The 24,930-nt window shown below is 45.3% G+C and overlaps 1 protein-coding gene across 5 annotated transcripts in view; it reads left to right on the top strand.

The window, feature by feature from the left end:
• The window catches only part of MTUS2 (microtubule associated scaffold protein 2), a 369,171-nt gene that overhangs the window by 322,151 nt on the left and 22,090 nt on the right, over positions 1 to 24,930 (top strand). For all 5 annotated transcript variants that reach the window (XM_043891579.1, XM_043891576.1, XM_043891578.1 and 2 more), the window contains one exon: positions 22,602 to 22,816. In XM_043891579.1, coding sequence (XP_043747514.1) covers positions 22,602 to 22,816 — 215 coding nt within the window. The remainder of the gene's footprint in view (positions 1 to 22,601; positions 22,817 to 24,930) is intronic.

Below are 24,930 nucleotides of genomic sequence, written 5' to 3'. Positions count from 1 at the left end.
TGTGGGGAAAGGAAGGCCGTTCAGCCCAGCATTCGGCTCCACAGGGTGCTTTAGCTGTGAGCCCCTGAGCCACTGTGGAGGCGGCATTTGTGAGGGGGAAAGACAAGGGGATGGGGGGACCAGCCATTGTAAAGTCATGAATTCTGGTGTCTTGACCTGTGCGGTGTTCCTTTGAAGGGAAAAGGGCACCTGGCTATGTTCACCAACCTGGAAGCTTTCTGAATCCCGTTGTTCGAGAGTTTTTATAACCCATCCTCCAGTGCTCCCTGGAGGTTGGTGAGGGGGCCCAGAAGCTCCAGCCCTCTGATGGCCTGGTCTGTCCTGTGACCTGCCCGTCCTGAGGCTCTCTAGGTGCCTCAGGGAGTCACCTCCTTAGCATAAACTCAGTCACGGAAGGACTCATTATAAATTTGAGAGACACTCCTGTCACCCAGGAATTCAGAAGGGTTTTAGGAACTCAAGTGGACAAAGACCAGTATATTATTCTACCTCAGCTAGCCAAGGCACCTGGTCAAGGTACTGCCCAGACAGAGAATCCCTCCTGCATTTAACAGTTTCTGAGCACCTTTATGTAGCAGGTACAGTCATCATATTGTGATAGAGGTCCAGGCCTTAATGACTATAGTCTGTCTAGTCACTGCATTTGAGAGATCAGTAAATCCAGACTTGGTCAAAGGTTTTATCTAAAGCTGGGATGTCTGTAAGAAGGACCAAGAAGAAGAGCTTAGTTCTTAATCTCAGTCCATCCATTCATTAAACAGTTATTTATTAGGTGCTTAGTATGTGCCAAGCGGGCTATCCTGGTGGCTCGGTGGTAAAGAATCCACCTGCCAATGCAGGAGACTTCAGGTTTGATCCCTGGATCGGGAGGTACCCCTGGAGAGGGAAATGGCAACCCACGCCAGTATTCTTGCTTGGGAAATCCCATGGACAGAGGAACCTTGTGGGCTACAGTCCATGGGGTCACCAAGAGTCAGACTGAAGTGACTTAGCTCACACTTGCGTTTTTCATCTGACCCGAAAACTTCAGAAACATTAATGTGAAATGTAGTTTTAAAGCCGAAAGCAGTGATGAATAAAGCAGTCATTCTGGCAAAGTTTCTCAAGTGCTGTACAGGAAGCCAAATGGTTAAGTCTGCATTTGGATTCAAGCTGGCAAATTGAAACAGAGCAAACAATACCTGAATGTTTTCTGTAACATGAAATGAAGACATATTAAAGAATTCCAAGAGCTTTGATAGAAAGATATGATAGTAATCTAAGTTTGTGATAGTAAGCACTGAATTGTTATTTATTATGTTCTTAAGTTACTGAATAGAATGAAATTTTCAATTTGCTCTTGTTTATAACTAGCAGCTTACATATACACACCCCACTGTAAGTGTATTTGTGAGATGATTTTACCTCCTAGGGTTTATACAGAAAATGTGTTTTCCAATTTATGATCATAATCCCTTGTATTTATCAGGTGCTTAGTACTTACCAAGCTCTGCCATGTGATATGTTTTATTTATTCATTCATTCAGATTGCGCTGTGAAGTAGGTGCTGGTGTCTCTTATAGGAAATTGAAGCTCAGAAAGATTAAATGACTTCCAAAAGAGCATACAGCTAGTGTGTACAGAATCAAGTCTCAAATCCAAGTCTAGAATTCTTCTACTCATTGTATGTGATTTTACCACAGCATCTCCAGCACCACCACCACATTTGGTGATAATTTTTAATTTAATAGATGAAAAAATCAGGTGAACAAAATAAAATAGCCTTTTCTTCCAGTTCTATATATTGTTGTTCAGTCACTAAGTTGTGTCTGATTCTTTGCGACCCCTTGGACTACAGCACATCAGGCTTCCTTGTCCTTCACCAACTCCCGGAGCTTGCTCAAACTCATGTCCATCATTGATGATGCCATTCAACCATCTCATCCTCTGATGCCCCCTTTTTCTCCTGCCCTCAATCTTCCCCAGTATCAAGGTCTTTTCCAGTGAGTCGGCTTTTCCCATCAGGTGACTTCCACACAAAAGGATGAAAGATGCTAGTATGAATCTGTCCAAACATAGGTTAGAGTATAATTATGTTAATTCATCAGTAAGCTATAGCTGTTAGGATTGGGTTCAAGAACAAATAATGAACTCCCTAAAGAATGGGAGCTTACTCGAGGTAGATGTTTATTTCTCCCTTATATAAAAGTTGGAGGAGTTCCAGGTGGCTCAGTGGTAAAGAATCCACCTGCCAATCCGTTGAATCTGCATGCAGGAGATGCTGGTTCGATCCCGGCATTGGGAAGATCCCCTGGAGGAGCGCATGGCAACCCACTCCAGTATTCTTGCTGGAGAATCCCCATGGACAGAAGAGCCTGGTAGGCTTATGTCTATGGGGTCGCAAAGAGTTGGACACAGCTGAGCATGCATGAGAGCACCCAGGGGTAGGTGTGATTCTGTTCCACTGAGTCCGCAGAGGGAGTGGGCACGCTTCCTACAGCTCAGCATTCTCCCATTCCCAAGACTTCTCCTAGTGGTCCAGGGTAGCTGTGGTCAGTACTAGGTGTCACCTGGTCATCACATCTCCAGTTCAGTTAGTAGGGTGGAAGAGGGAATGAACAAAGAAGCAGAGACAGTAGGTCAGCTCTTTCCTGGGGAAAAAGGTTTCTAGGAATTTCTCTCTCATCTAAGTCAGCTCTAAGTCACAGGGCAAACCTAGCCATAAGAAGGACTTGGAGTTGTGCTCTTCTTTGGTGACTTTGCCTAGATATTTTATCGCTGTGGAGGAAGGCGAGAATGTGCTGTGGGCCTCACTTTTCTCCGTCAGTAAGATGGAACCCTAGTGCTTGTCACATTAGCTGAATGAGAAGAAAGGATGGAGCACAATGCTTGGCAGGAAATTGGGGCACAGTATATGGTAATTCCCTTAGGTTTCAGATTAGATTCTGTTGTCTTCCTTCCCTTCACAGCTTTAAAAATCTCAGTTAAAATGCAAAACAAGAAGACACCTCAGAAAAAATAACTAATCTTGGGATCACAAAAATAATGCACACTTTCTTATGTATAAAAGTACCTCTTCTAAGCACACCAATGAAAAGACAATTGGCCAGATTGGATAAAAAAGCAAGATTCAGCTATGGGCTGCCTAAGAGAAATCCACTTCAAAAGTAAAGGAGTGGATATTTAAAAGTAAAAGGAGAGAAAAAAGATATACTATGCTAACACCAGGCTTCCCAGGTGGCGCTAGTGGTAAAGAACCTGCCCGGCAATGCAGGAGATGTAAGAGATGGCGAGTTTGATCCCTGGGTTGGGAAGATCCGCTGGAGAAGGGAATGGCAACCCACTCCCATAGTCTTGCCTGGAGAATCCCATGGACAGTAGTCCGCCAGGCTCCTCTGAGGAGCTACTGTCCATAGGGTCGCAAAAAAGTTGGACATGATTTATCGACTAAACAACAATACCAGTGTTAATATTACACAAAGTAAACTTTAGATCAATACTGTTACTACAGATGGAGATGCCATTACATAAGGATCAAGGAGTCAGTTCACCTAAAAAACGTAGCAGTGCTGAATACCTAGGTGCCTGGAAATAGAGCCTCAAATCAGATGAAGCAAAACATGGTGGAACTGAAAGAAACAGATCCACTGTTACTGTTGGAGACTTCAGCACTCCTCTCCCAGTCCTGAGAGAATGAGCAGGCAGAAAATCAGCCGCAGTTTAAAAGGCCTGAACAGCAGTTATCAACCAGTTGAGCTAGTTGACCTAATTGACATTCACAGAAGGTTCCAGATAACAAATAGGATGTACATCCTTCTCAAATACATGTGGAATGTTGACCGACGCGGACCATACGCTGAGCCATGAAACAGACCTCAGCAGATATTATAAAATTGAAATCATACAGATCATTTTGGACTATAACAGAATTAGACTGTAAATCAGTAACACGAAAATAACTCAGAAAGCTGGAAACACTTGGAAGTTAAACAACATACAACTAGTACTTGAGTCAAAGAGGAAACCACAAAGTAAATTAGAAGCTTATGTTGACTTGAGTGACAAGACAAACACAAAATCTGTGGAATGCAAAATTCTCTCTAATCAGGGGAGTTGAATCTTCTCACTCAGTTTTCTCAGCAACTCTGTCAGGGGGGTACCCAAATACACATTAATGTTCACTATTTAACTATCACTGTTCTAGGTTCTATGGCGGAGAGCAGGCAGTGTTATTTAGAAGAAGGTTTGATCTAGTAGATTTAGTCTGATGTCAGAAATGTGAGTGTGATGATAGAGCTTCAGATATACGGTTCTCTTTGTAAGATAACCACTCAGCATGATGAGGTCCAGAAGTTACCTGGCCTTCCTGTAAGTAAATGATGTTCTGAGCTGGGAAAAATTCAAATCAGTGATGTCAGCAGCCAGGATTAGATTTTTATCCCAGCAAATGTAATTTTCTAAAGTTATTTTAGTTTCTATCTCAGCCAGGTGCTTAACCATGCACAGTAATATCAAAACTACAAACTCTCTTAAATGTACCAGAGACTTGGTATGGTTGCCATGGAAAGTACACCATCAGCTACAATTTCACAGAACTACTTTCTTAAAGACAATGATTTATTCCAGTTGGAAGCAACACATTTTTTAATATTTATAAAATTCTTTACGGTCTCTAGGTGTACAGCACCATCTGATTATTTTATATGGAGATGTCTATTTTGTGATCGTCTAAAACATTTGCTCCTTTGTGAATAAAGATAATCCTTTCTGATATATCTTAATGTTTTTAAATCTGTGGTTTTAATTCTTAACCTGAATTGACTGAATAAAAGTCAGGATACTAAGGGCTGCCTGTAAAATACCCAAAGGACAAGCAGTTTCTTGAAACTTGGAGTCAGCTGCTTCTGCAAAATTTTGACTTCATAATAAATCTAATGTCTAGATTGGTGTATGATTTACAAAGCTCTTTCACATATTATTTCATTTGATCCTGACAACAACCCTAGGGGACAGATAGGTAAGGTAGATAATACAACCACTGTTTTAATGGTGACTAAATCATGACTCTAGAGAATGAATGCAAACCCCAAATCACGTAGCTATTAAGGACAATCGAGCTGGGTCTTTATCTTGTTCCACCATGACCATAGCGTGCTGCCTTCGTATTGTAAGATTTCAGTTGGTGTCTTGGGGAAAATAAGAAAAAGCAAGAAAAAGATATGACATGCTCTGTAGATTTAACCTGAAAATTGCTGAAGAGCAGTTTTGCAAAAAAACATGTTTTAAATGACAAACAATCGCATACAAATTATGCAAATATAATCATCGCCTCTTTGTGAGTTTCTCAGTCACATAGATCCCTTTTATTTTTCTTTGTATCTCGAGCCCCAGCCCAGGGCTTATTAGCACATTAAGTGTGAACTATTTCACTGTTTCATTTTATAAATTTGATTGAAAGCCAGGAGATGCACCTGTTAGTGTGCCAGGAGTGAAGGTGAGTGTGACGTGGTCTCTGAGCTCGGGGGACATCTGTGCACTGGAGAGACAGATGCATAAGCGGGTAACTAAAACCCGGTGTTCTGAGTAAGGTGCTGGAGGTCTGGAAGTTCAGAGGATGGTTTGCAACACAGTTAGGGGTCTAGGAAAGGCTTCCGGGGTAAAACAGTTAAGCTTAAAGGAAATCAAGGAATCAGTGAAGAAATGGTTCTTCTACACTTGGTCAATTACAGCAACAGGGTTAGTGAAGTCCTTGACTTAATCTCTCATTTGGGAAATGAGAAAAATAGTAAAGACATGTTTTCCTGGGATGATCCCTTGACCAGAGGAATAGGGCAAATGAGCTTGTCTATGAAACTCTTTAAACTACTTGCAGACAAAGCAAGGCAGTGTTTGGACTGTTAGACTTCGATGATTCTCCCTTCGTAGATTTTTTTGACCACTTAGTTTTTCTTGTCCAATGCCGTGATGAAATTATTCTCACTCATTCAACTATCCACAGATACTACCAGAGCCAGATTCAAGAATATTATCCATCAATTTACTGTATTTGACATTAATTTGAACAAAGTAATAATGTAAGTTGGGCTTCCCTGGCAGCTCAGTGGTAAAGAATCTTACCTGCCAAGGAAGGAGATGCAGATTCAGTTCCTGGGTTGGGAAGATTCCCTGTAGAAGGAAATGGAACCCACTCCAGTATTCTTGCCTGGGAAATCACATGGACAGAGGAGAATGATGGGCTACAGCCCATGGGGTCACAAAAGAGTCGGACAGAACTTAGTGACTAAACAACCACAATAATACATAAGTTGCAGTGTATGCGTCTGTTATATTCAGATCACTCTTTTTTTTAATCAGAATTGCAGTTTTTCAGCTGAATGTCAGGTCTTCAGGAGGTTAATTCTGGTGAAGGACATGGAACTTGACTAATTCTGCACTGCAAGGAACCATATAAAGACATAGTAGGTTTCAGTGATAATGAAACTGATCATGGTCTCTGGGGTCCTTAACATAGCTATTTTCTTTAGAAAGAAAGAAAGAAAAAGCTAATGAAGAATTTGGTCAAAATTTAATCAGGAGTATGATTCCAGATGGAGAGACCAGGCTGGTTGCTAAGTGTGGACACTGTTAGTGCAACAAGAATGACTTTGACTTTCAAGGAAACACCTTTTGACTAGGTTTACTAGCACCTAATATAGAAGACAGAAATCCCAACTTACTAATTTCCAGTGAGAAATTATATTTCTTCTTAAAAGCAGATCTACTTAGAAAGCTGAAATTGTAATCAGAAGATGTCTTGGTGGACCAGACTCAATAGTATGCAAAAATAATAATGGCATCTTGCTGAGATAGCCTTGGGCAACTATCTGCATGCCTTTCTTTTCTGGGACCTCAGTTCTTAGCCAGGGATCCCCATGGAGGGAGATGGAAGCCTATTAGAGCCACCTGGCAGCTTATTTCAACTGTGCATTCATTGCCCTGCTTCCAACCTTCATAGAGTAACTAGTCCTGGAGAAGACTCTTGAGAGCCCCTTGGACTGCAAGGAGATCAAACCAGTCATTCCTAAAGGAAATCAACCCTGAATATTCAATGGAAGGACTGATGCTGAAGCTGAAGCTCCAATACTTTGGCCACCTGATGCGAAGAACTGACTCACTGGAAAAGACCCTGATGCTGGGAAAGATTGAAGGCAAAAGAACAGGGTGGCAGAGGATGAGATGGTTGGATGGCATCACTGATTCAGTGGATGTGAACTTGGGCAAACTCCGGGAGATAGTGAGGGATTGGGAGGCCTGCTGTGCTGCAGTCCATGGGGTCAAAAAGAGTTGGACATGACTTAGCAACTGAACAACAACAGTAGTATTGGACTAGTGATAATATACCTCACACAGCTGGTTATGGTAGGCTGTACACAGCTGTAAGACCCCAGTTATATGAGGCAGCTGTTTCTGAGCAACACATGTCACAGGCCTGTGATCCTGTGGCTAAGACTCTGTATTCCCAAATGCAGGGGCCCAGGTTCAATCCCTGGTCAGGGAACTAGGTCCCACATGCCACAACGAAGAGTTCACATGCCACATCTAAAAAAACCCCACTTGCCACTGTGAAGACCCAGTGCAGCCAGGTAAATAATAAAAACAAATCTTACCAAAAAAAAAAAAAAATGGGACATCACTCTGAGCCCCTGTTGGCCCCGACTCCCTGCCTGGGGTCACTGACCAGACCACAGCCCAGAGAGGTGGTCCGGCAGTGACCGCTGATTGTCTCACTGCGCTGTAGAAGCAGATACCAGAGTTCCAGGTGATTAAAGCAGCTGGAAGTCATGGGACTGAGCCCTGGAGAGCAGTCAGCTGGGCAGAGGAGGCCCCAGGAATTGCACAGGGGGGTTCCCGGGTGTTCAGAGATGAAGTGTGGGCATCGAATGCCTGGGGAGGCCTGGGAGAGGGCAGCCGCTGCAGGATGAGCTGAGTGGAGCCACCAGACACTGTGCAGTGCCCGGAAACGGAATTGCAGCTGAGCCAGGGCGGAGAGACCTCACTGAGCACCTCGACTCAAGACCCAAGAAAGGCCAGGCTTTAGGAGTGAGGACCAGGACTGAGAATAAGGGTCTCTGGGAAAACTGAAGCGGACACACCTTAACAAAGGGTAAAATCAAAGTCTGGTGGAGTCAAGAGTAATTTACCTGCCTGTTCAAGGAAGACAAAGTAATACATGCTCCTTTCAGTGTGTGTGCATGCTTGCCAAGTTGCTTGCCGTGTCAAACTCTGCGACCGCATGGACTGTAGCCCACCAGGCTTCTCTGTCCATGGGATTCTCCAGGCAAGAGTACTGGAATGGGTTGCTATGCGTTCCTCCAGGGGATCTTCCTGCCACAGGGATCGAACCCGCATCTCTTATGTCTCCTGTATTGGCAGGTGGGTTCTTTACCACTAGCGCCACCTGGGAAGCCCTCCTCTAGATACCATCCATTTAAAAATTAGACCTACAAAAAGTGGAACCCATAATGAAGCGAAAAGTAGGCAATAGACATGGGTATTAAAATAACCCAGATGTTGAAACTAGCAGACAAGACATTTTTAAAAACTGTTACAAACATGTTAGCCGCTTCTAGAAAACAAGGAACATAGTAACCCAGATGGGGAAGCTCAACAAAGAAATGAAAATTACAAAAGAACCAATTGGAAATGTTGGAGCCCAAAAGTTAAATCTGTGAAATGAAAAATTCACTGGATGGGCTTAACAGCAGGTTGGAGACTGCAGGGGAAAAGGGTCAGTGGGTTGAAGACAATCAATAGACATTATCCAATCTGAAGAGCAGAGAGAAAAAAGATTAAAAGAAAAATGACAGAGTGTCAGGGACCTGTGGCAATCTAAGAGATGCATAATTGGATTCTCAGGAGAAGGAAGAGAGACGAAAAAATTAATTTTTAATGATGTGCAAAGACGTCTCAAATTTGATTGTTAAAGAACGAACTGCAGACCCAAGAAGCAATGAACCCCAAACAGGATAAACGCAAATCCACAAATCACACCCAAGACATCGTAGTCAAACTGCTGAAGACCAAAGATAAAGAGGAAAAATGAAATGCAACCAGATAGAGATACACATCACTTACAGGGGACAAGGATGTGGTGACAGTTAACTGCATCAGAAACAGACAAGACAGTGGAACGACATGTTTGAAGGGCTGAAATAATTTTTAAAAAAATCAGAACTTAATGTCCAAAGTAAACATTCTTTATGAATGATAGAAACTTACAATTGCAGGAAAAATTGAGATTATCAAAATGGTAAATGTGTGGATAAATATGCAAGATTATTCATTTTGTTTTAAAATTTTTCTGTTTTTAAGTGTTGAGCTTGATGTTCTTTGTCTATGACTACATCCATGTCATTACCACCCAAGACAAGACATAGGACATTTTCATCATCTGAAAATTTGCCCCAGGCTTTTTTCAGTCAGTTCCACCCTACCACTTCCTTATTTCTGCCCCTGTAGATTAGTTTTGCCTGGCCTTGGATTTCCTACAAGTGGGAGCAGACCGTCTTTTATGTCTGGGTGCTTTTGCCCCATACGAGAGATTCATCCACATTACCGAGCTTGTCAGTGATTTGTTCCTTTTTATTGACTCATGTTCCTTTGGCGTGCATATGCCAATATTAATTATCCACTCTGGGTTTTGTCCACATTATGCCTTTTTTTTTTTTATAAATAAGGCTGTTGTGACTATCCTTGCATAGGTCTTACTGTGGACAGAGACGTTTTCATTTCTCTCGGTTCAGTTCCTTCACGAGAAATGACTGGGTCAGAGGACAGATATGAATTTCACTTTAGGAGAAGCTGCCAAACAGTTCTGGAAAAGGCTCTTCCATCTTTACACTATCCCTCAAACATTTTGAAGCATTCCACTTCCTCCATGACCTTGCCAACATTCAGTATTGTCAGCAATGTCATTGTTATCATTGTTATTATTATCATTGTTTTAGCTGTTCTAGTAGGTGTGAAGAGTATCTCACTGTGGTTTTAATTTGTGTTTCCCTGATCACTAAGGAAGTTGAGCACTTCTGTGTGCTAATTGGCTATGTGGATGTCTTCTTCTGTGAGTTTTCTGTTGTCCATTTTTTATTGCGTGGTTTGTCTTTTTACTGAATGGCAGCCGCCCCCTTCACCTCAAGGCTGCCATAGTCCCACTTTCATTGTGGTCCTGGTCTGTCTTCTGGTTCCCAAGACTTGGGTACTGACTCAGGATAACCTAAGTTTACAGCCGTGAATATAAAAAAATTGAAAGCAAATCTATTGCTTAGATATAAAGCATTTTAACAGTGTCATTTTTAAGATAAATTTGAATGCCTATTCTGCATAAAAGTATTCTAGGTATTTTATTTTGAGATCCGTTATGCTATAATCCAAGAATTTAAAGAGCTCGTAATCAGTTGGAAAAGAGGGTGAGGGGATGAATGATTGTAGCATGAAATTAAGTTAGTGACTTTCTCCTTCAGATATCTGTCCCTGATGCTGTTCCAAGCCCCTTTTCCTTCTGACTCTCTGTGGTCTCCCTGGTAATCTCAGTCTACCCCCATGGCTTCAACTGCCCCCTAAGCCGCACCCTCCCATGTCCACGTCTCTCCTGAGGTCACCTCTGGTGAGCCACAGGCATTTCAACTCTTTGAGGCCAATTCATGTTATGTCCACCTACCCCACCCTATGTGTGTGTGCATGCTAAGTCACTTTTAGTCATGTCCGAGTCTGTGTGACCTATGGACTGCAGCCGACCATGCTCCCCTGTCCGTGGGATTCTTCAGGCCAGAATAGCGGAGTGGGTTGCCATGCTCGCCTCCAGGGGATTTTTCTGACCCAGGGATCGAACCTGTATCTCTTGCATCTCCTGCATTGGCAGGCAGGTTCTTTACCACTAGCGCCCCCTGCGAACCTCCACCCCACCCTCTCTACTTCAAAGTAAAACCGAATCACCACTTCTGTTATAGTCCTAATTCATTTCAAGTACAGGCTAAGCTGCTGTAACAAAAAGATACCCAAATGCGATGGAATAAATAAGATAGAGGATATTTTTCTCTTGTGTCCTTTTCTGCCCATGAGAGGCCCCAGTTTTCAGCCTGAGGGAGGGGAAAGGAGGCAAAGTCAAGGGCAGGCAGCTCCCTCATAAGACTCTGATCTAGAAGTTGCCATGTCACTTCTTCACATCCCTTGACTTATGGATAGTCACATGACCGCACAGAGCTGCAAGGGAGACTGAAAGGTAATATGTCCAGCTGGGCAGTCATTTCTGTTAACACTTAAAGAGTATTTTGAATGAAAGAAGAGGAGGAGATGGGGGACAGGTAGGCTCAACCACGATTTTAAGCTCCGTTGTTGACACCAGAATTCGCAGAGGAGGTCAGCCTAGAAAGTGGAGGTGATTACCAACTCTACCTCTCTGTCTCCTTCATTCTTGATGTCCAGTGAATCCCCAGGTTTTACCTACTTGGAAGTAGGTCCTACTTGTGTCCTCTTCATCTCTCCTTTTAAAAGGAAAAGGGAAATTATGGAAATCTGCCTGGGCCTAGAATCGCATTAAGAGATGGATATCCACAGAAGAAAGTTGCACAAGGTCTAGCCAGGGTAATAGACAAATATTTCTACTCATCATGAAACACTCTTGGACTATTATAAATTGCCTAAAACCTTAACTTCTTCCGTGTGCCTAAAATCGGTGATTAGAAACAATTCAAGGCGGTCCACTTTGTTCCTTGGAGTTGATTTGATATATTTGGAAGTAAGACAGCAAGAGGCTGGGAGGAGTTCATGAGGAAATGCACACCTCTTTAAAAATTAGATTCTATAGATTTCAAACATCCACCCTTCATTCCTATGCAGGAAACCCCTGAACAGCAAATAAAACATAATCATCAGTCTAGGGAAACCTCAGAGAAAATGCCCCAAGCCCCATGGAGAAAACAGAATACTCTGGCCATACATTTGTCATCCTAAAGGAAGGAATGATGGTATTTAAACTTATCACCATCAAATGGATTAAACTGTATTACCCAGCAGCCCCTTGGTCTCTATTCCTCCCATGGGCAATTAAGGAGAATGTGGCCACTCAGACTTTGGGACAGAGGGTGGCAGTCAGCAACATGCCGTGGGATGGGCCGCCTCTAGCTGGGAAGCTTAGGAAGGGGCAGGGTCCCAGGAGTTCACTGGTTAGAGCTTTGTAGGGTGGATTCTACCCAATGAAAGAGAGTCTGGAATCTCAACTTTCAGAAAGTTAATTATTAAAAGTTATTAAAAGGGATGTCCAACCTGGAAATTGTGTACACTGTCCAGTTTACATAACAAATAGTAGTTGGAGGTAAAATTTAAGGGTCATCTTTTCAATTCCATTTTGCACAGGAGAAAAAAGTTAAAAGCAGTCAGTGCTCACTGCAACCACACGGACCCACCGTCTGGCCTGTCCACAGCCAGACTTCAGAGCGGCCCCCGTGGTGTGTTAGATGAGCCGCTGCCAGCTCTGCAGCCCAAATTAGCCCAGAGGAGAGGGAGGGGCAGGCGCCATGCAGGATCCCCGGAAAGCCGCTTCCCGTTTATGGGCAGTAGTGTCATATTAGTTCTCATGTAGACGGCATTTGTTTCTCTCCTCAAAACTTCCCATCATAACCATCGTCTTAAATCCACTTCCTCTTTCCTCTCTTGCCCCCATAAATCACTGTTGCATTTTTCTCCTCTTCGACCAAGAAGGTTACTTCTAAGCATTGCAATTACATTCACGCACAGGGTCGGTCATTATCCATTTGTTGAAAGGCTCATCCTTTATCTTGCTGCTTAAGACCACATAAAAATAGCTCTAATATTTATGACTTTGAAAAGCACCTTAACCTTGATGGGATTTTTATATCTGTTTCTCCTTCTCTTTCTTTGTTTCCTTTCTTCCAGAACATAAGGCAGAATAGCGGTGTTAGTATTCGAAAGAGCTCTGCTGAGATGCAGGGCGCCTGGAGGGAATCCCGCCTTCCCAGTGCTCACTGGGTCAGCCTGGACAAGTGACTTGAGCCCTCTGAGCCTCCATTGCTTTTCTGTAAAATCAGAGCAAAACTGCCTGCTTTCTCCAGCTTTAAAACTGGCTGCGAAGATTAAGCAAACTACTACTGTGTGTTTTGTTGTTGTTTAGTAACTAAGTCATGTTCAATTCTTTTGTGACCCCATGAACTGTAGCCCGTCAGGCTCCTTTGTCCATGGGATTTCCCAGGCAAGAATACTGGAGTGAGTTGCCAGTCCTTCTCCAGGGGATCTTCCAAACCCAGGGATCAAACCCATGTCTACTGCATTGGCAGACGAATTCTTTACCACTAAGCCACCAGGGAATCCCCAATATTGTATGTTAGAGAACTTCATTAATGAAGCACAGAGATGTTGTCATTGATGTTACTACTAATATCTCCTGTCGCTGGGCAGCAAGTCATTCTGCAAAGCACATTTTCTCTGTAGATGAAGCTTCTCTCTTTAGAGCTCCATTTCAGAGGGAGATCATAATAAAAATAGTATTGCCTTCCTGATCTTCTCTAAGAAAGGACAGTGGAAAACTGTCTTTGATGACCCTCAGTCACCACTACAATATCCATAGAATTCTAGAAGGCAAGGGCAGAAGGGGGCTTCACGCTCAGGGTGCCTGTGTTAGCTGGCTCAGACTGCTGTAACAAAATAACACCCAGGTCAGGGGGCATAAACAACAGGCATTTATTTTCTCTCAGTTCTTGAGGCTGAAGTCCAGGCCAGGGGCTGGCAGAGTTGGTTTCTGCTGCAGCATCTGTCCTTGGCCTGTGGAAGGACGTCCCCTTGCTGTGTCCTCACCCGGCTTCTGAGACCTCTTGGGTATCCTCTTCCAAGCGGGACACCAATCATGTTGGACTAGGGCCCCACCCTCCTGGCCTCATTTGAACTTAATCAACTCTTTGAGTACCCCCACCTCCAAATACGGTTATACTCTAAGGTCCTGGGGAGTGTGGCTTCACCCCATGACTCTAGGGGGATACACTTCAGCTGGTAGCAGTGTCTGACCTCCTCATTTTCCAGGTGAGAATCTCAGATCCAAAGAGGCTGAGTTAGTTGCCAAAATTCCCACAGCTGGTGTCTGCAGGACCTGGGAAGACCTGGACTCTTCCTGCCTTCCCCCACCTGCCTTTGTTTCCTGTTCCTTCCAGGTGTGACCTAACCACCTCCTGCCTGGGCTGTCACTCCTCCACCCTGCCTCCCCACCCTTTCTAATCTGGAAATGCTGGCAGTCTGGATTCCATGCACGGGAAGGGTTATTCGCTGTCACTGTGGAAGTTTAAGCAGTGTGGGGGTGGGACGTGAGTAGGCACTTCAGGGCATGTATTTGGGGATCTTGAGGCTCCTATATGCAGTCATCCAACTTGGGGGCCATGGTCCCATAGTGTGACCCACAGGTAAGTAAAGTATTAATGCACTTTTTATTTTGTGGCTGCACCCCAAGCCTTGTGGGATCTTAGTTCCTTGACCTGGGGTTGAACCTGGGCCCTTGGCAGTGGAAGCATACAGTCCTAACCACTGGACAGTCAGGGAAGACCCTTGTTAATGCACTTTAAAGAGCCCCCTTGATAAGAACTCTTCTGTGTTTGTTCTGTAGCACTGGGAATGCCTAGCAGCTAGAAAATGCGCTTCATCTTACTGCAGCCGCGTGTCCCACTAACCATTTACACACCCGTGGGGAGGAGAAAACACATCTGTCAATCCAGCCCCACTTCACTGGGGAAGATTTAATAAGGAGAGTCTACCCCGAGGCCTCATGCTTTTAAGATTTCAACACTTTTGTAGAATAGACCACAGCACATGCCCATGTGAAATGGAATATTACCATTCATCACTAATGTGTCACAAGGCTTGTCAAAATTCAGCAGTTTTGAATTTCGCATTTTTCATGCTAATTGACAACATCCAGAAAAGCCCTTCCTAAGTGCCGTGGACCAGAGGCGAATCTGCCATCACATTTGTGAACCAGGGGCCCTTATGTGCACATAAATCCGGCTGTTAGTTGCGTGGAGATTTATTTGGTGTCTAGTATGTGCTTGTCTGCCCAGTGGGTCTCCTCCTCTGATGGTCTCCTCTTCTTAAAGGGCACCACCACCCGAATCACTCAGACCAATTGCCTGAGTCATCTTCGGGTCCAATCCATGCCCTCCCCTCACCTCCCTCGTCCAAGCCAGGAGCAAGTGCAGGTGGCTTGGCCTCCCAAATGCATTGCACACCCACCCAGGACTGCAGCTTCAGCCCCAGGTTACGACCACCAGACATGTCCTCCGCTCTGTTCTCCTTGCCTCTGCCAGCCTATTCGCCATGCAGCCTCCAGGGTGCTCTTGTAATCAATGCTTCATGAGCTCCTGTTATCCCAGGTTTAAGACTGTGGAGGGGTTAGGGGGGCCCTTTCCAGTTACTGGAGTACAAGCCCCACTCCTCCCTAGGGACCAGGGGCCTTGTGAGATCCAACCCCGCCTCTCCCCACCTCCACTGTGTCCATCATGGACCCTCAGGCCCTTTGTCATCTTCCTGTCCCTTAAGTGAGCCCCGTGTTCCCAGCTCAGGACCTTTGCTCTTGTAGTTCTTCCTCCTGGAACCCCCTCCCTCCAGCTCTCTGGACCCCTCCCCTTCCCCGTCATTCACATCCACCTGGATGGGGTTTTCTCAGGTGCCTCCTATATCCGCCATTCCCTAACATTGCTCTCATTTTCCCTAACATTGCTCTCATTTTACTTTCTCCAGCTGGCTGTTATCTCAGGTTTTCATGATCTGACATCTTGCTGTTTAAAACTTCTGCCCGTGTCTTTATTTGCCTGCCTGGCAGCGAGTCTGGTTCTCACCGCAGGATTGGGTGTGGGATGTAGCAGCTGCTCAATAAATTCAACTATTGTCTATGGATAGTCCGCCTGCCTAACTGACCACAAATACTCAAGCAGCTCTGACACTGTCCTTGCCCGCTAGTGATGGAGGTGGACGGGTAAAGAGATATGGTGCGATTCACAGCAGTGAGGGCCTGAAGGCTGATTGGTCAAAGCCTCACCTCCGAGACATTGAAACCCTGGTGCAGCGGTCACTCCCACGCGGGTGTGGAGGGACCTGGGCTCCGGCCCCTGCTCTGCAGGCCTCACACCTCCTGTGGGGGCCCTGGATCCCTGAGTTACCCCTTCTCAAACCTCCCATCCTACTGGACACCCGCCTGGGGCCCAGGGCGTGCCAACTGCGTGGTACCCAGGAGGCACTCCACTAATGCCAGCTCTTTGGTCCAGGGCCCTGGGGATGCCGCGTGGACCTGCAGAGATGCCCAGAGATCCCCAGCTCCCCCGCTGGCTCTTCCACTCGCATTTCTACTCCTAGTCCCTGAACCTTTCCTCCATCTCAGCCCCTCCTTGTCTCTTTTCTTGACCAAGTGAAGTTGCTCAGTCGTGTCCAACTCGTTGCGACCCCATGGACTGTAGCCTCCCAGCCTCCTCCGTCCATGGGATTTTCCCAGCAAGAGTACTGGAATGGGTTGCCATTGCCTTCTTCAGGAGATCTCCCCAACCCACGGATCGAACCCAGGTCTCCCACATTGTAGGCAGGAGCTTTTACCATCTGAGCCACCAGGGAAGTCTCTTCTTCACATTTTCATCAAAAAGAAGGTCCTTTAAAAAAGAGGGCAGTAGAGGGCAGTGTGGCCCAGGATCCCAGGCAGCGTGTTTCATGGACTGAGCCTGCCGCCCGCTGTGGGTCGCTGTGATCTGACAAGAGTGGACAGAGGCCTTTGCCACCAGAGGTCTTTTCCAGGCATTATAGTTCCCCCTGGTGGACACAGATTTGTCACAGGATCACTGCGATCAAAAAAGACCAAACACACACACACACACAAAACCAACTAAAGTTTACAAAGATGCTATAATCTTTAAGCCCACATAATTCCACTCTTAAGAATTTATCCTAATGAAGAAAGTAAAAAAAAATATGTGAGTGACGCAAATCAAATGTGCAACACTAGGGACGTATAAATTACAGGGCATCCACATGAAAATATGGTGGCTCAGACCATAAAGAATCTGCCTGCAATGTGGGAGACCTGGGTTCGATCCCTGGGTTGGGAAGATCCCCTGGAGAAGGGAAAGGCTACCCACTCCAGTATTCTTGCCTGGAGAATTCCATGGACAGAGGAGCCTGGCAGGCTACAGCCCATGAGGTCACAAAGAGTCGGATACAACTGAGTGACTAAGCACACATGAAAATATGAGCAACCATAAAAATATTAAGCAGGAAGACGTGGAAAATTCATAATAGGAGATACCAAAGTCACACTGTTGCCACAGCTGTGAAGGGATTTTCAGTAGAAAGTTTTCATTTTCTTTGTGCCATGAGATTATGGGTAATATTTAAATTACACTTTTTTTCCCTTGAAAGTTATTTTGTCTTTTCAATTACTCCCCATCTCTCAAAGAAACAATTTAATCTTTTATCTGACTGTGGGATCCCCTATCAATATGTAACAATACTGACTGTTAATTTACTAAGGCTGCTGTACAAAGGACTGCAGGCTGGAGGGCTTAAAAGACAGAAATTAATTTTCTTACAGTCCTGGAGGCTGGAAATAACGATCAAGATGCCAGCAGGGTTAGTTTCTTCTGCGGCCTCTCCTCTTGGCATAGATGGCTACCTTCCCCCCCACCCCCCGCAGGTGTCTGTCCTGTATGCTTCAGTCATATTGGATTGGGGCTGACCCTATAAATGACCTCATTTTAACTTTATTAGCTGCAAAAATCCTGTCTCCAAACATGGTCACATTCTGAGGCACTAGGGATTAAAACTTCAACATATAAATTCTGAGGGACACAATTGAACCCATAACAGTGACTATTTTAACAATTCCACATATTTATATACGGTCTTCACCTTTAGATGACTTATTTTATAATTTTCAAGGCTTAAGCATTATTTGTGATGTAAAAGGTAGTGTAATAGTATTCCTTATGCTTTATCATGAACTACAACCAAATTCTTTTCTTCAGTTTAAGTCTAGTTTTGTAATTACTGATCTTTGCTGCCTCTTTGCAGTAACAAGTTGTAATTATTCAAGGGACATTTTGGGCAATTGTTTAAAGAAAATTGCTCTTACTCACTGAGTTTTTCCCCTAGATTTTTATTTATGAACTGTGGTGTGTATGTATGTACTACATACACGCAATCTATATATTCATACGTACATATGTTCAATTATTGAAAACTACCGCAGACTCTAATCCTGTTTTTGCTTTTCAAACTCATGCTTATGAATTAGAAATGTTATCGGTGCTCCTGGCCTATCATAATCCTATTCTTTTAGAAACCATTTTCTCAGTGTTTTAGGTTCTAGGGATTTATTATTGGTGTGTTTGCCTCTCACATTATAAAGTACCAAATGTTTTCTCATGAATAGAAATAAAGAAGGGAAGAATGAATGCAAGACTCCAGAGGTTGCTCATAAAAATTAGCCTGCTTTAATCTCTGTCTGCAAAATGCCCCAGTAGATACATTTTTGAGAATTTACCAGAGGCAAGAGGATGTTTATTTCTTTAGGGACTCTGTTATTGGAACTTGCTCCCTGGTGCCTCAGCTGCAGCTCTTATCCAATATCTTCTGAAGGCCTGGGGCTTATGACACAGGGTCATTGGAAGAACAGAATATCACTTCTTGTATATAATAGCAATTGGGAATTCGGGGGTTGGTGCTAGGTGTGGAAAGGTGATTACTTTGGCCACCTGATGCAAAGAGCCAACTCATTGGAGAAGACCCTGATGCTGGGAAAGACTGAAGGCAAAAGGAAAAGGGGGCAACAGAGGATGAGATGGTTGGATGGCATCACTGACTCAACAGACATGAATTTGCACAGACTCTGGGAGATAGTGAAGGACAGAGGAGCCTGCCTTGCTACAGTCCATGGGGTCCAAAGAGTCAGACATGATTTAGCGACTGAACAACGATAACTGAGGCTGCACAGCTCGTGATTTACTGAAGCAACAGTACAATTCAGGAACAGCTCTAGGATGAAAATCAATCAATCATTGCTGACCCCCCCCCCAATGCCAGGCCTTGAATCATCCCGCCATGAACATAAACAAAATCACACATTCGTTGGAAGTCCTGTCCTTTCTGACCGCAGGCGACCATAACCTTTTCAAACCCAGTCTTCTTAATCATGGTAGTCATTTAAAAAGTATTTTAACTCATAAAACATTCAAACAAATAATAGGATTTTCTTATATACATATTGTTGCAGGTGTTCATTGGGAAGTGAGTCCTGTCAATTAAGCACACAACCTCCGAGGGGGGAAGGACAGATGGAAGGTCAGACACACAGATGTATCTCCATCACAAGTAGAACTCCGCTGTCCTGCTCATCCTGCATCTTGCCTTTTTTGTTTAACAATGTATTACAGGTCATTCCACAAAAATATTGACCTTGCTTTTTTTTTTAAGTTACCTGTATCCCATTGAATATGGGATTTGTCCTGTGTGTATAGTGGACTTAGCATCATTTATTTAACTAGCCTCCCCCCTACTATTTCCCAAAGGCAAATCATGCTGAACTAGTTATCCTTCATCAGATTTTTTTGGTTCTCTTGTGAAATTGTTGACTTAAAAAAGATATGTGCATTTAATTTTTTTTCTCCAGTGTAACTGGTTTGTTGTTTTTCATTTCTTGACCTTTTTTTTCTGTTTTATTCAATGTATGCAATCTATATCATCAACTTACTGTTTAGATTTACTAGAGTTAAAGATACCAATATTAGTATTAATATAGGAAAAGCACATTTTTCCCATATAAAACAGTACTTGTTAAAGAAGACTACATGGTGAGCATTTTTTATTACTTTCATTTGAGTGCAATGTGCTGTAATTCTAGTTAAGAAACTAAGAATGGTTCTCAGATTCCCCTAGCTCCACATATATCCATGTGTGTGCATGTGTGTGTGTGTATATAAAACAGTGTAGTGGTGAAGTTTTTATTTTGTCAACATACATCATCATCATTATACAGATTTTCAAAATCTAAATATGAGCTTTCCTTCTACAAACACGTCTAAATTTATCCTCTGAGATATTTTCCCTGTCATGTTATTTTGCAGATTTTCTTTCCATTTTTGGTAAAAACTTTATTGAGATATAATTCACATGCCATACAGCTCCCCCATTTGAAAACAATTCAGTGGTTCTTAGTATATTCACGGAGTTTTGCAGCTGTAACTATAATCTGTTTCAGGACATTTTCATGACCCCAAAAAGAAACTCCAAACTCTTTAGCTGTCACCCTTCCCAAACTCCCATCCCTAGGATTTCAATTTTGAAAAATACTTGAACCTGCAAAGCAGCTCCTCAGTTTATACCCCCACTGTTGCTCCATCAAAGGCCAGTTTTCTCCTACTTTCCCTGTTTTATCAGAATATTTCATCTAGATCAAGCGTGTAGGTAAAAAAAATCTCTTGCTTTGATCTGCATGTATTGAATCATGAATGGTGCCGACCATCTGTTCTCGTATTTGTAGACTGTGCTTCATCTCTGCACTGCCTTGTGGACCTGTTGTAAATACAAACATTGCTGTCACTGCCTTATTTTGATCCCATTCACTGTGGCAGGGTGCATGGGGCAAAGACTGTGAAGTTAGTTCACCTGAATTACAGAGACAAGAGCACCTGCCAAAGAGACCCCGTGCACGCAGACACCCACCCTGGAGCTCATTGCTCGGGGCTCACCAGTAGTTACCGTGTGTCTCCTGTCCTTCCCGTCCTTTTCTGTTGGAGGACCCTTCACCTTCCCCCAGTGTAGGTGAAATGATTGCTGTTTGTGTGGAGGTGGGGAGGAGAGATGGACTGGGAGTTTGGAATTAGCAGATGCAAACTATTACGTATAAAATGGGATAAACAACAAGGCCCTTTTGTATAGCACAGGGAACGATATTCACTATCCTGTGATAAACCATAATGGAAAAGAATTTTAAAAGAGTGTATATAAGAGTAAATAATTGTTCCTCTATTGGCCTCAGTTTGACTGTGTCTCACTCCATCGAGCACTGTTTTTAATGGACATTCCATGGTTGTTGCTCTGTTAAAGCCCAGTCACTCCAGGATAAACCTGTCTTTGCGTGTACATCTCTTCCCTAGTCTGTGGATCCTGGGTGTTTCTTTCACTAACTAAGGTCCCTGGTGAAATTCTAACAACTTGCCCAGGTTGGGGGAATCTTTGGGGAAAAGTGGAGCTCTGTTCAGACCCCTGGGCATACCGCTGCCTCCAAGCCTGAGCCACTGTGGCCTTCAGTTCCTGGTAGGTTCTGGCTGTTTCTATGAGGCCCATAACCTCCCTCTTCCATAATCTCACTGCCAGGGACCAGAAAACCTCAGCCCACTTCTGCAATTCCTGCTGTATTTATTAGCAAGCGAACGAAACACCCTCTTGCTACCGGTGGTGGAAAGCCCAGTGCACACTCAGCCATCATCCTGACATGTATATTGTTGTTGTTATTGTTTGGTTGCTCAGTCATGTCTGACTCTTCCTGACCCCATGGACTGCAGTCCACAGGGGAGAAAAAAGTCATCTGTGCAATAATGTCCTTGTGCCTATTAATACTTGCAGCTTTCCTCAGTTTGTGATTTTTTTAAATACAAAACTGGTTTTTAAAAACCTCAAGAGTAATTATAACAATTGCTTAAACTCTAGACCAACCAAAGACTTTTGAGAAGTATTTTTTTCATCAGCATGCTTTAGAGTTGCTGACACCAGTGGCAGTAAGAACCAGAGGGCTTTTCTGGTCAGCATGGTTATTGCTTTTAACTACAGACAGTATATCCTTTTATCACCCACACCTGAGGTGGGCAGCACTCACCACCTTGCTCTCAATACACCAGAGGATCCTAACTTTCTCAGATTGTGTATCAGAATCCCCCATCAAACGATGGGACCCAGGACACGGGGCCAACTGAAGTCCTGGACCAGGAAGGCCCTTTGGGACAGCGTTAGGCTCCTGGGCTGGGCCGTATTCTTACACACTGTGCACACAGAGCAAGATCCAGCCTGTCCACCACTCATTTCATCAGGGAAGTAGTGTCCTTAAACATCTCCTGCCTTTGCAGCTCTTACTCCACACACTGTATGACCTTGGGGCGGTCACAGGAGCTCCCTGGGCTCAGGTTCACCCCAACATCCAGGGTCTGTGTTGAGACTCAGATGCTGTAGGTGGGAAAGCATCGTGTGTGCTTAAGTCGCTTCAGTCATGTCTAACTCTTTGAGGCCCCATGAACTGTAGCCCGCCAGGCTCCTCTGTCCATGGGATTCTCCAGGCAAGAATACTGGAGTGGGTTGCCATGCCCTCCTCCAGGGGATCTTCCTGACCCAGGGATCGAACCTGCGTCTCCTGCAACTCCTGCTTTGCAGGCAGAATCTTTACCACTGAGCCACCGGGGAAGCATCTTACGAACCATGAAGCTCTGCAGAGGGAAGGGCATCTTGCCCTGGTCCTTCCACCCACACCTTGATGTTGTAGCGTGGGGGTTGCAGACTCGAGGCTCTGGGCGCATCCTGGTGGGTTTGTGACCGTGCGCTCTCCCGTCCCCCACCCCCAGCTTTCCACGCGGCCAAGTGTGAGAAGCTGCAGCGGGAGAAGGCAGAGTTGGAGCGGCGCTGTGAGGCAGAGGTGCGGAACCTGGGCTGGCAGCAGGAGGCCGAGCTGCGGGACCTGGAGCGGCGGCTGCAGCTGCAGTTTGAAACCGAGGTGGCCCGGCTCCAGGAGGAGCACCACGCGCAGCTGCTGCGGATCGGGTGTCAGCACCAGGAGCAGGTGAGTCCACCCGGCCCGCCCTGCCCTGGGGAGCCGCGGGCTGGAGGCGAAGGGGAGCTGGCTGCCTTAGCCCGGAGTCCTGCCACAGGTGAGCTCCCGGTCCCCACCCTCCCGCCTTGGCTCTGTCCTCTGTCCCCTCCCCATCATCCCCTCCAGCCTCCTCCCTTGTCCTCCCAGGCACACTCCCACCTCGGCTTTTGTGCTGGGCTGTGCCCACTGCCTGATAAGCTTCCCTGGTGACTCAGTAGGTAAAGAGACTGCCTGCAATGCAACGAGACTTGGGTTGGATTGGATCCCTGAGTCGGAAAGATCCCCTGGAGGAGGACATGGCAACCCACTCCAGGGTCCTTACCTGGAGAATCCCGTGGACAGAGGAGCCTGGCGGGCTACAGTCCTTGGGGTCACAAAGAGTCAGACACGACTGAGCGACTGAACCAACACGCCAGTGCCTGGAGTGCTCTCTCTCTAGACATGCCGTGGCTCCCTCGCTCCCTCCCTGCTAGACTTTTCTCACTGAGGCCTTGCCTCACCCAGAATTATAGCTCCTTCCCCCCACATGCACACTCCTGTCCTCCTCCTTGCTTTAATTTTTCCTGGGCACTTATTACTACCTAATGTGTGATTAACTTGACTTTGTACCCTGTTGATCTTCTGCATAGCCCATGAGGGCAGTGGAAATAAGAGACACACGTGTATCTAGCACATGCTGAGCGTCGTGCTCTGCTCCTCCCTCTTTTCATGGACTAACTCATTTAACCCCTATAGTAACCCTACCAGGGAGGAACCATTATTATCCCCATTTTACAGGTAAGAAAACTGAGACCCGGAGGTTAAATACCTTGCTGGAATTCATGCTTATGGAAGAGCCAGGGTTGGACCCAGTCTGAACCCAGGGTCCGTGCCCTCAAGCCCTGAACTAGGGTTTTCTGCTGGATTTACTGCTGAGTCTCTGGCTTGGCGCTGCCTGCCTGCAGAGGGTAGGCCTTCAGTGTGTATTTGCCCGATGAAAGGAGGATTCAGCTCACTAACCTTAGCCTGGCAGTCTTCCCAGAGAGGGTCATTCATCCTAGAACAGCTGGGGAAGAATTCCCAGGGAGCCAGTCAGTGTGAAAGCGGGTGGGAGCCAGGCATGCCCGTCCCCACAGCCGGCTGCAGGGTCCATTACAGCGTTAGCACCAGGGTGAGCTGAGCCCGCTCTGCCTCCATGAAACTCATCTGCTCCTTCGTTTTCTCTTCTTCCTAAGTCCCTAAGGCTCTGATACCCTAGTGCCCACCTTCTAATTGCTGTATTGTTGCCCGGAGTCTGCTTCGCTATCCCTAACATCAACTGGCACTCATGAAGAGCACTCTTCATATCTCAGGCTAATGCCAAGTGGCCCTTCACAGCCGTGAACATTTGGGCTGCATCCCCAATAGGTATCCCAGACAGCGATGGTCCCCAGAGGCTTGACAGTCATAGGGGAGAAATATTAGAGTAATAATAAGTACTGTCGTTGGAAAGAGCAGTCTCCGATTTGACAGCACTTTCATCTATTCAACCTCTCAGCGTCTTCTCTTCAGCATCCTCCCTTTTTTAGAGGCTTGTGGAAACCAGACACACCTGCCTTTCTAAAGTGGTGTAGACTTAGAGGCCAGAAACAGATAGGTGACAGGTAAGGTTACCTGCTAGGCTAAGATTAGAAATGGAACCTTCAGCATCTGCCCTCTTCAGCTCGCTCTGAGTAGACATTCACTCGGCTGCTGTCTGTAGTCTTACCTGCTTCTTGACTCACTGATACAGGTCAGTCCTGGGGCAGATATCGGCTTGTCCTGTGTCCTATATCCTGGGGTAGTCAGGCCCAATTTTACATGGAGAATGTATGTATATCCATATTCACTGATTCTGGGTCGAAACTTTTGGTTGGTTGAGAGGATGCCAGGAGATGGGAGGAACAGCAGGAGGGGGTTCCCCAGCAGGAGGAGGAGCCTCTGAATGAAGGCTCACATGGGGGTGTCGTGTGTGGGAAACCACGGAGCCAGGGCCCCTGCTGAATGGAGCCCATCCACCAGCCGAGGGACCCCGGGCAGAAGCTTGCTAAGCTGGGCACTCCTGGGGGGTGTGGTCTCACCCACCT

The sequence above is a fragment of the Cervus elaphus genome, chromosome 30 (genome assembly GCF_910594005.1).
Source record: "Cervus elaphus chromosome 30, mCerEla1.1, whole genome shotgun sequence".
NCBI lineage: Eukaryota > Metazoa > Chordata > Mammalia > Artiodactyla > Cervidae > Cervus > Cervus elaphus.
The sequence above is the reverse complement of the archived record's forward strand: the minus strand, read 5'-3'. Positions and strand labels throughout refer to the sequence as shown.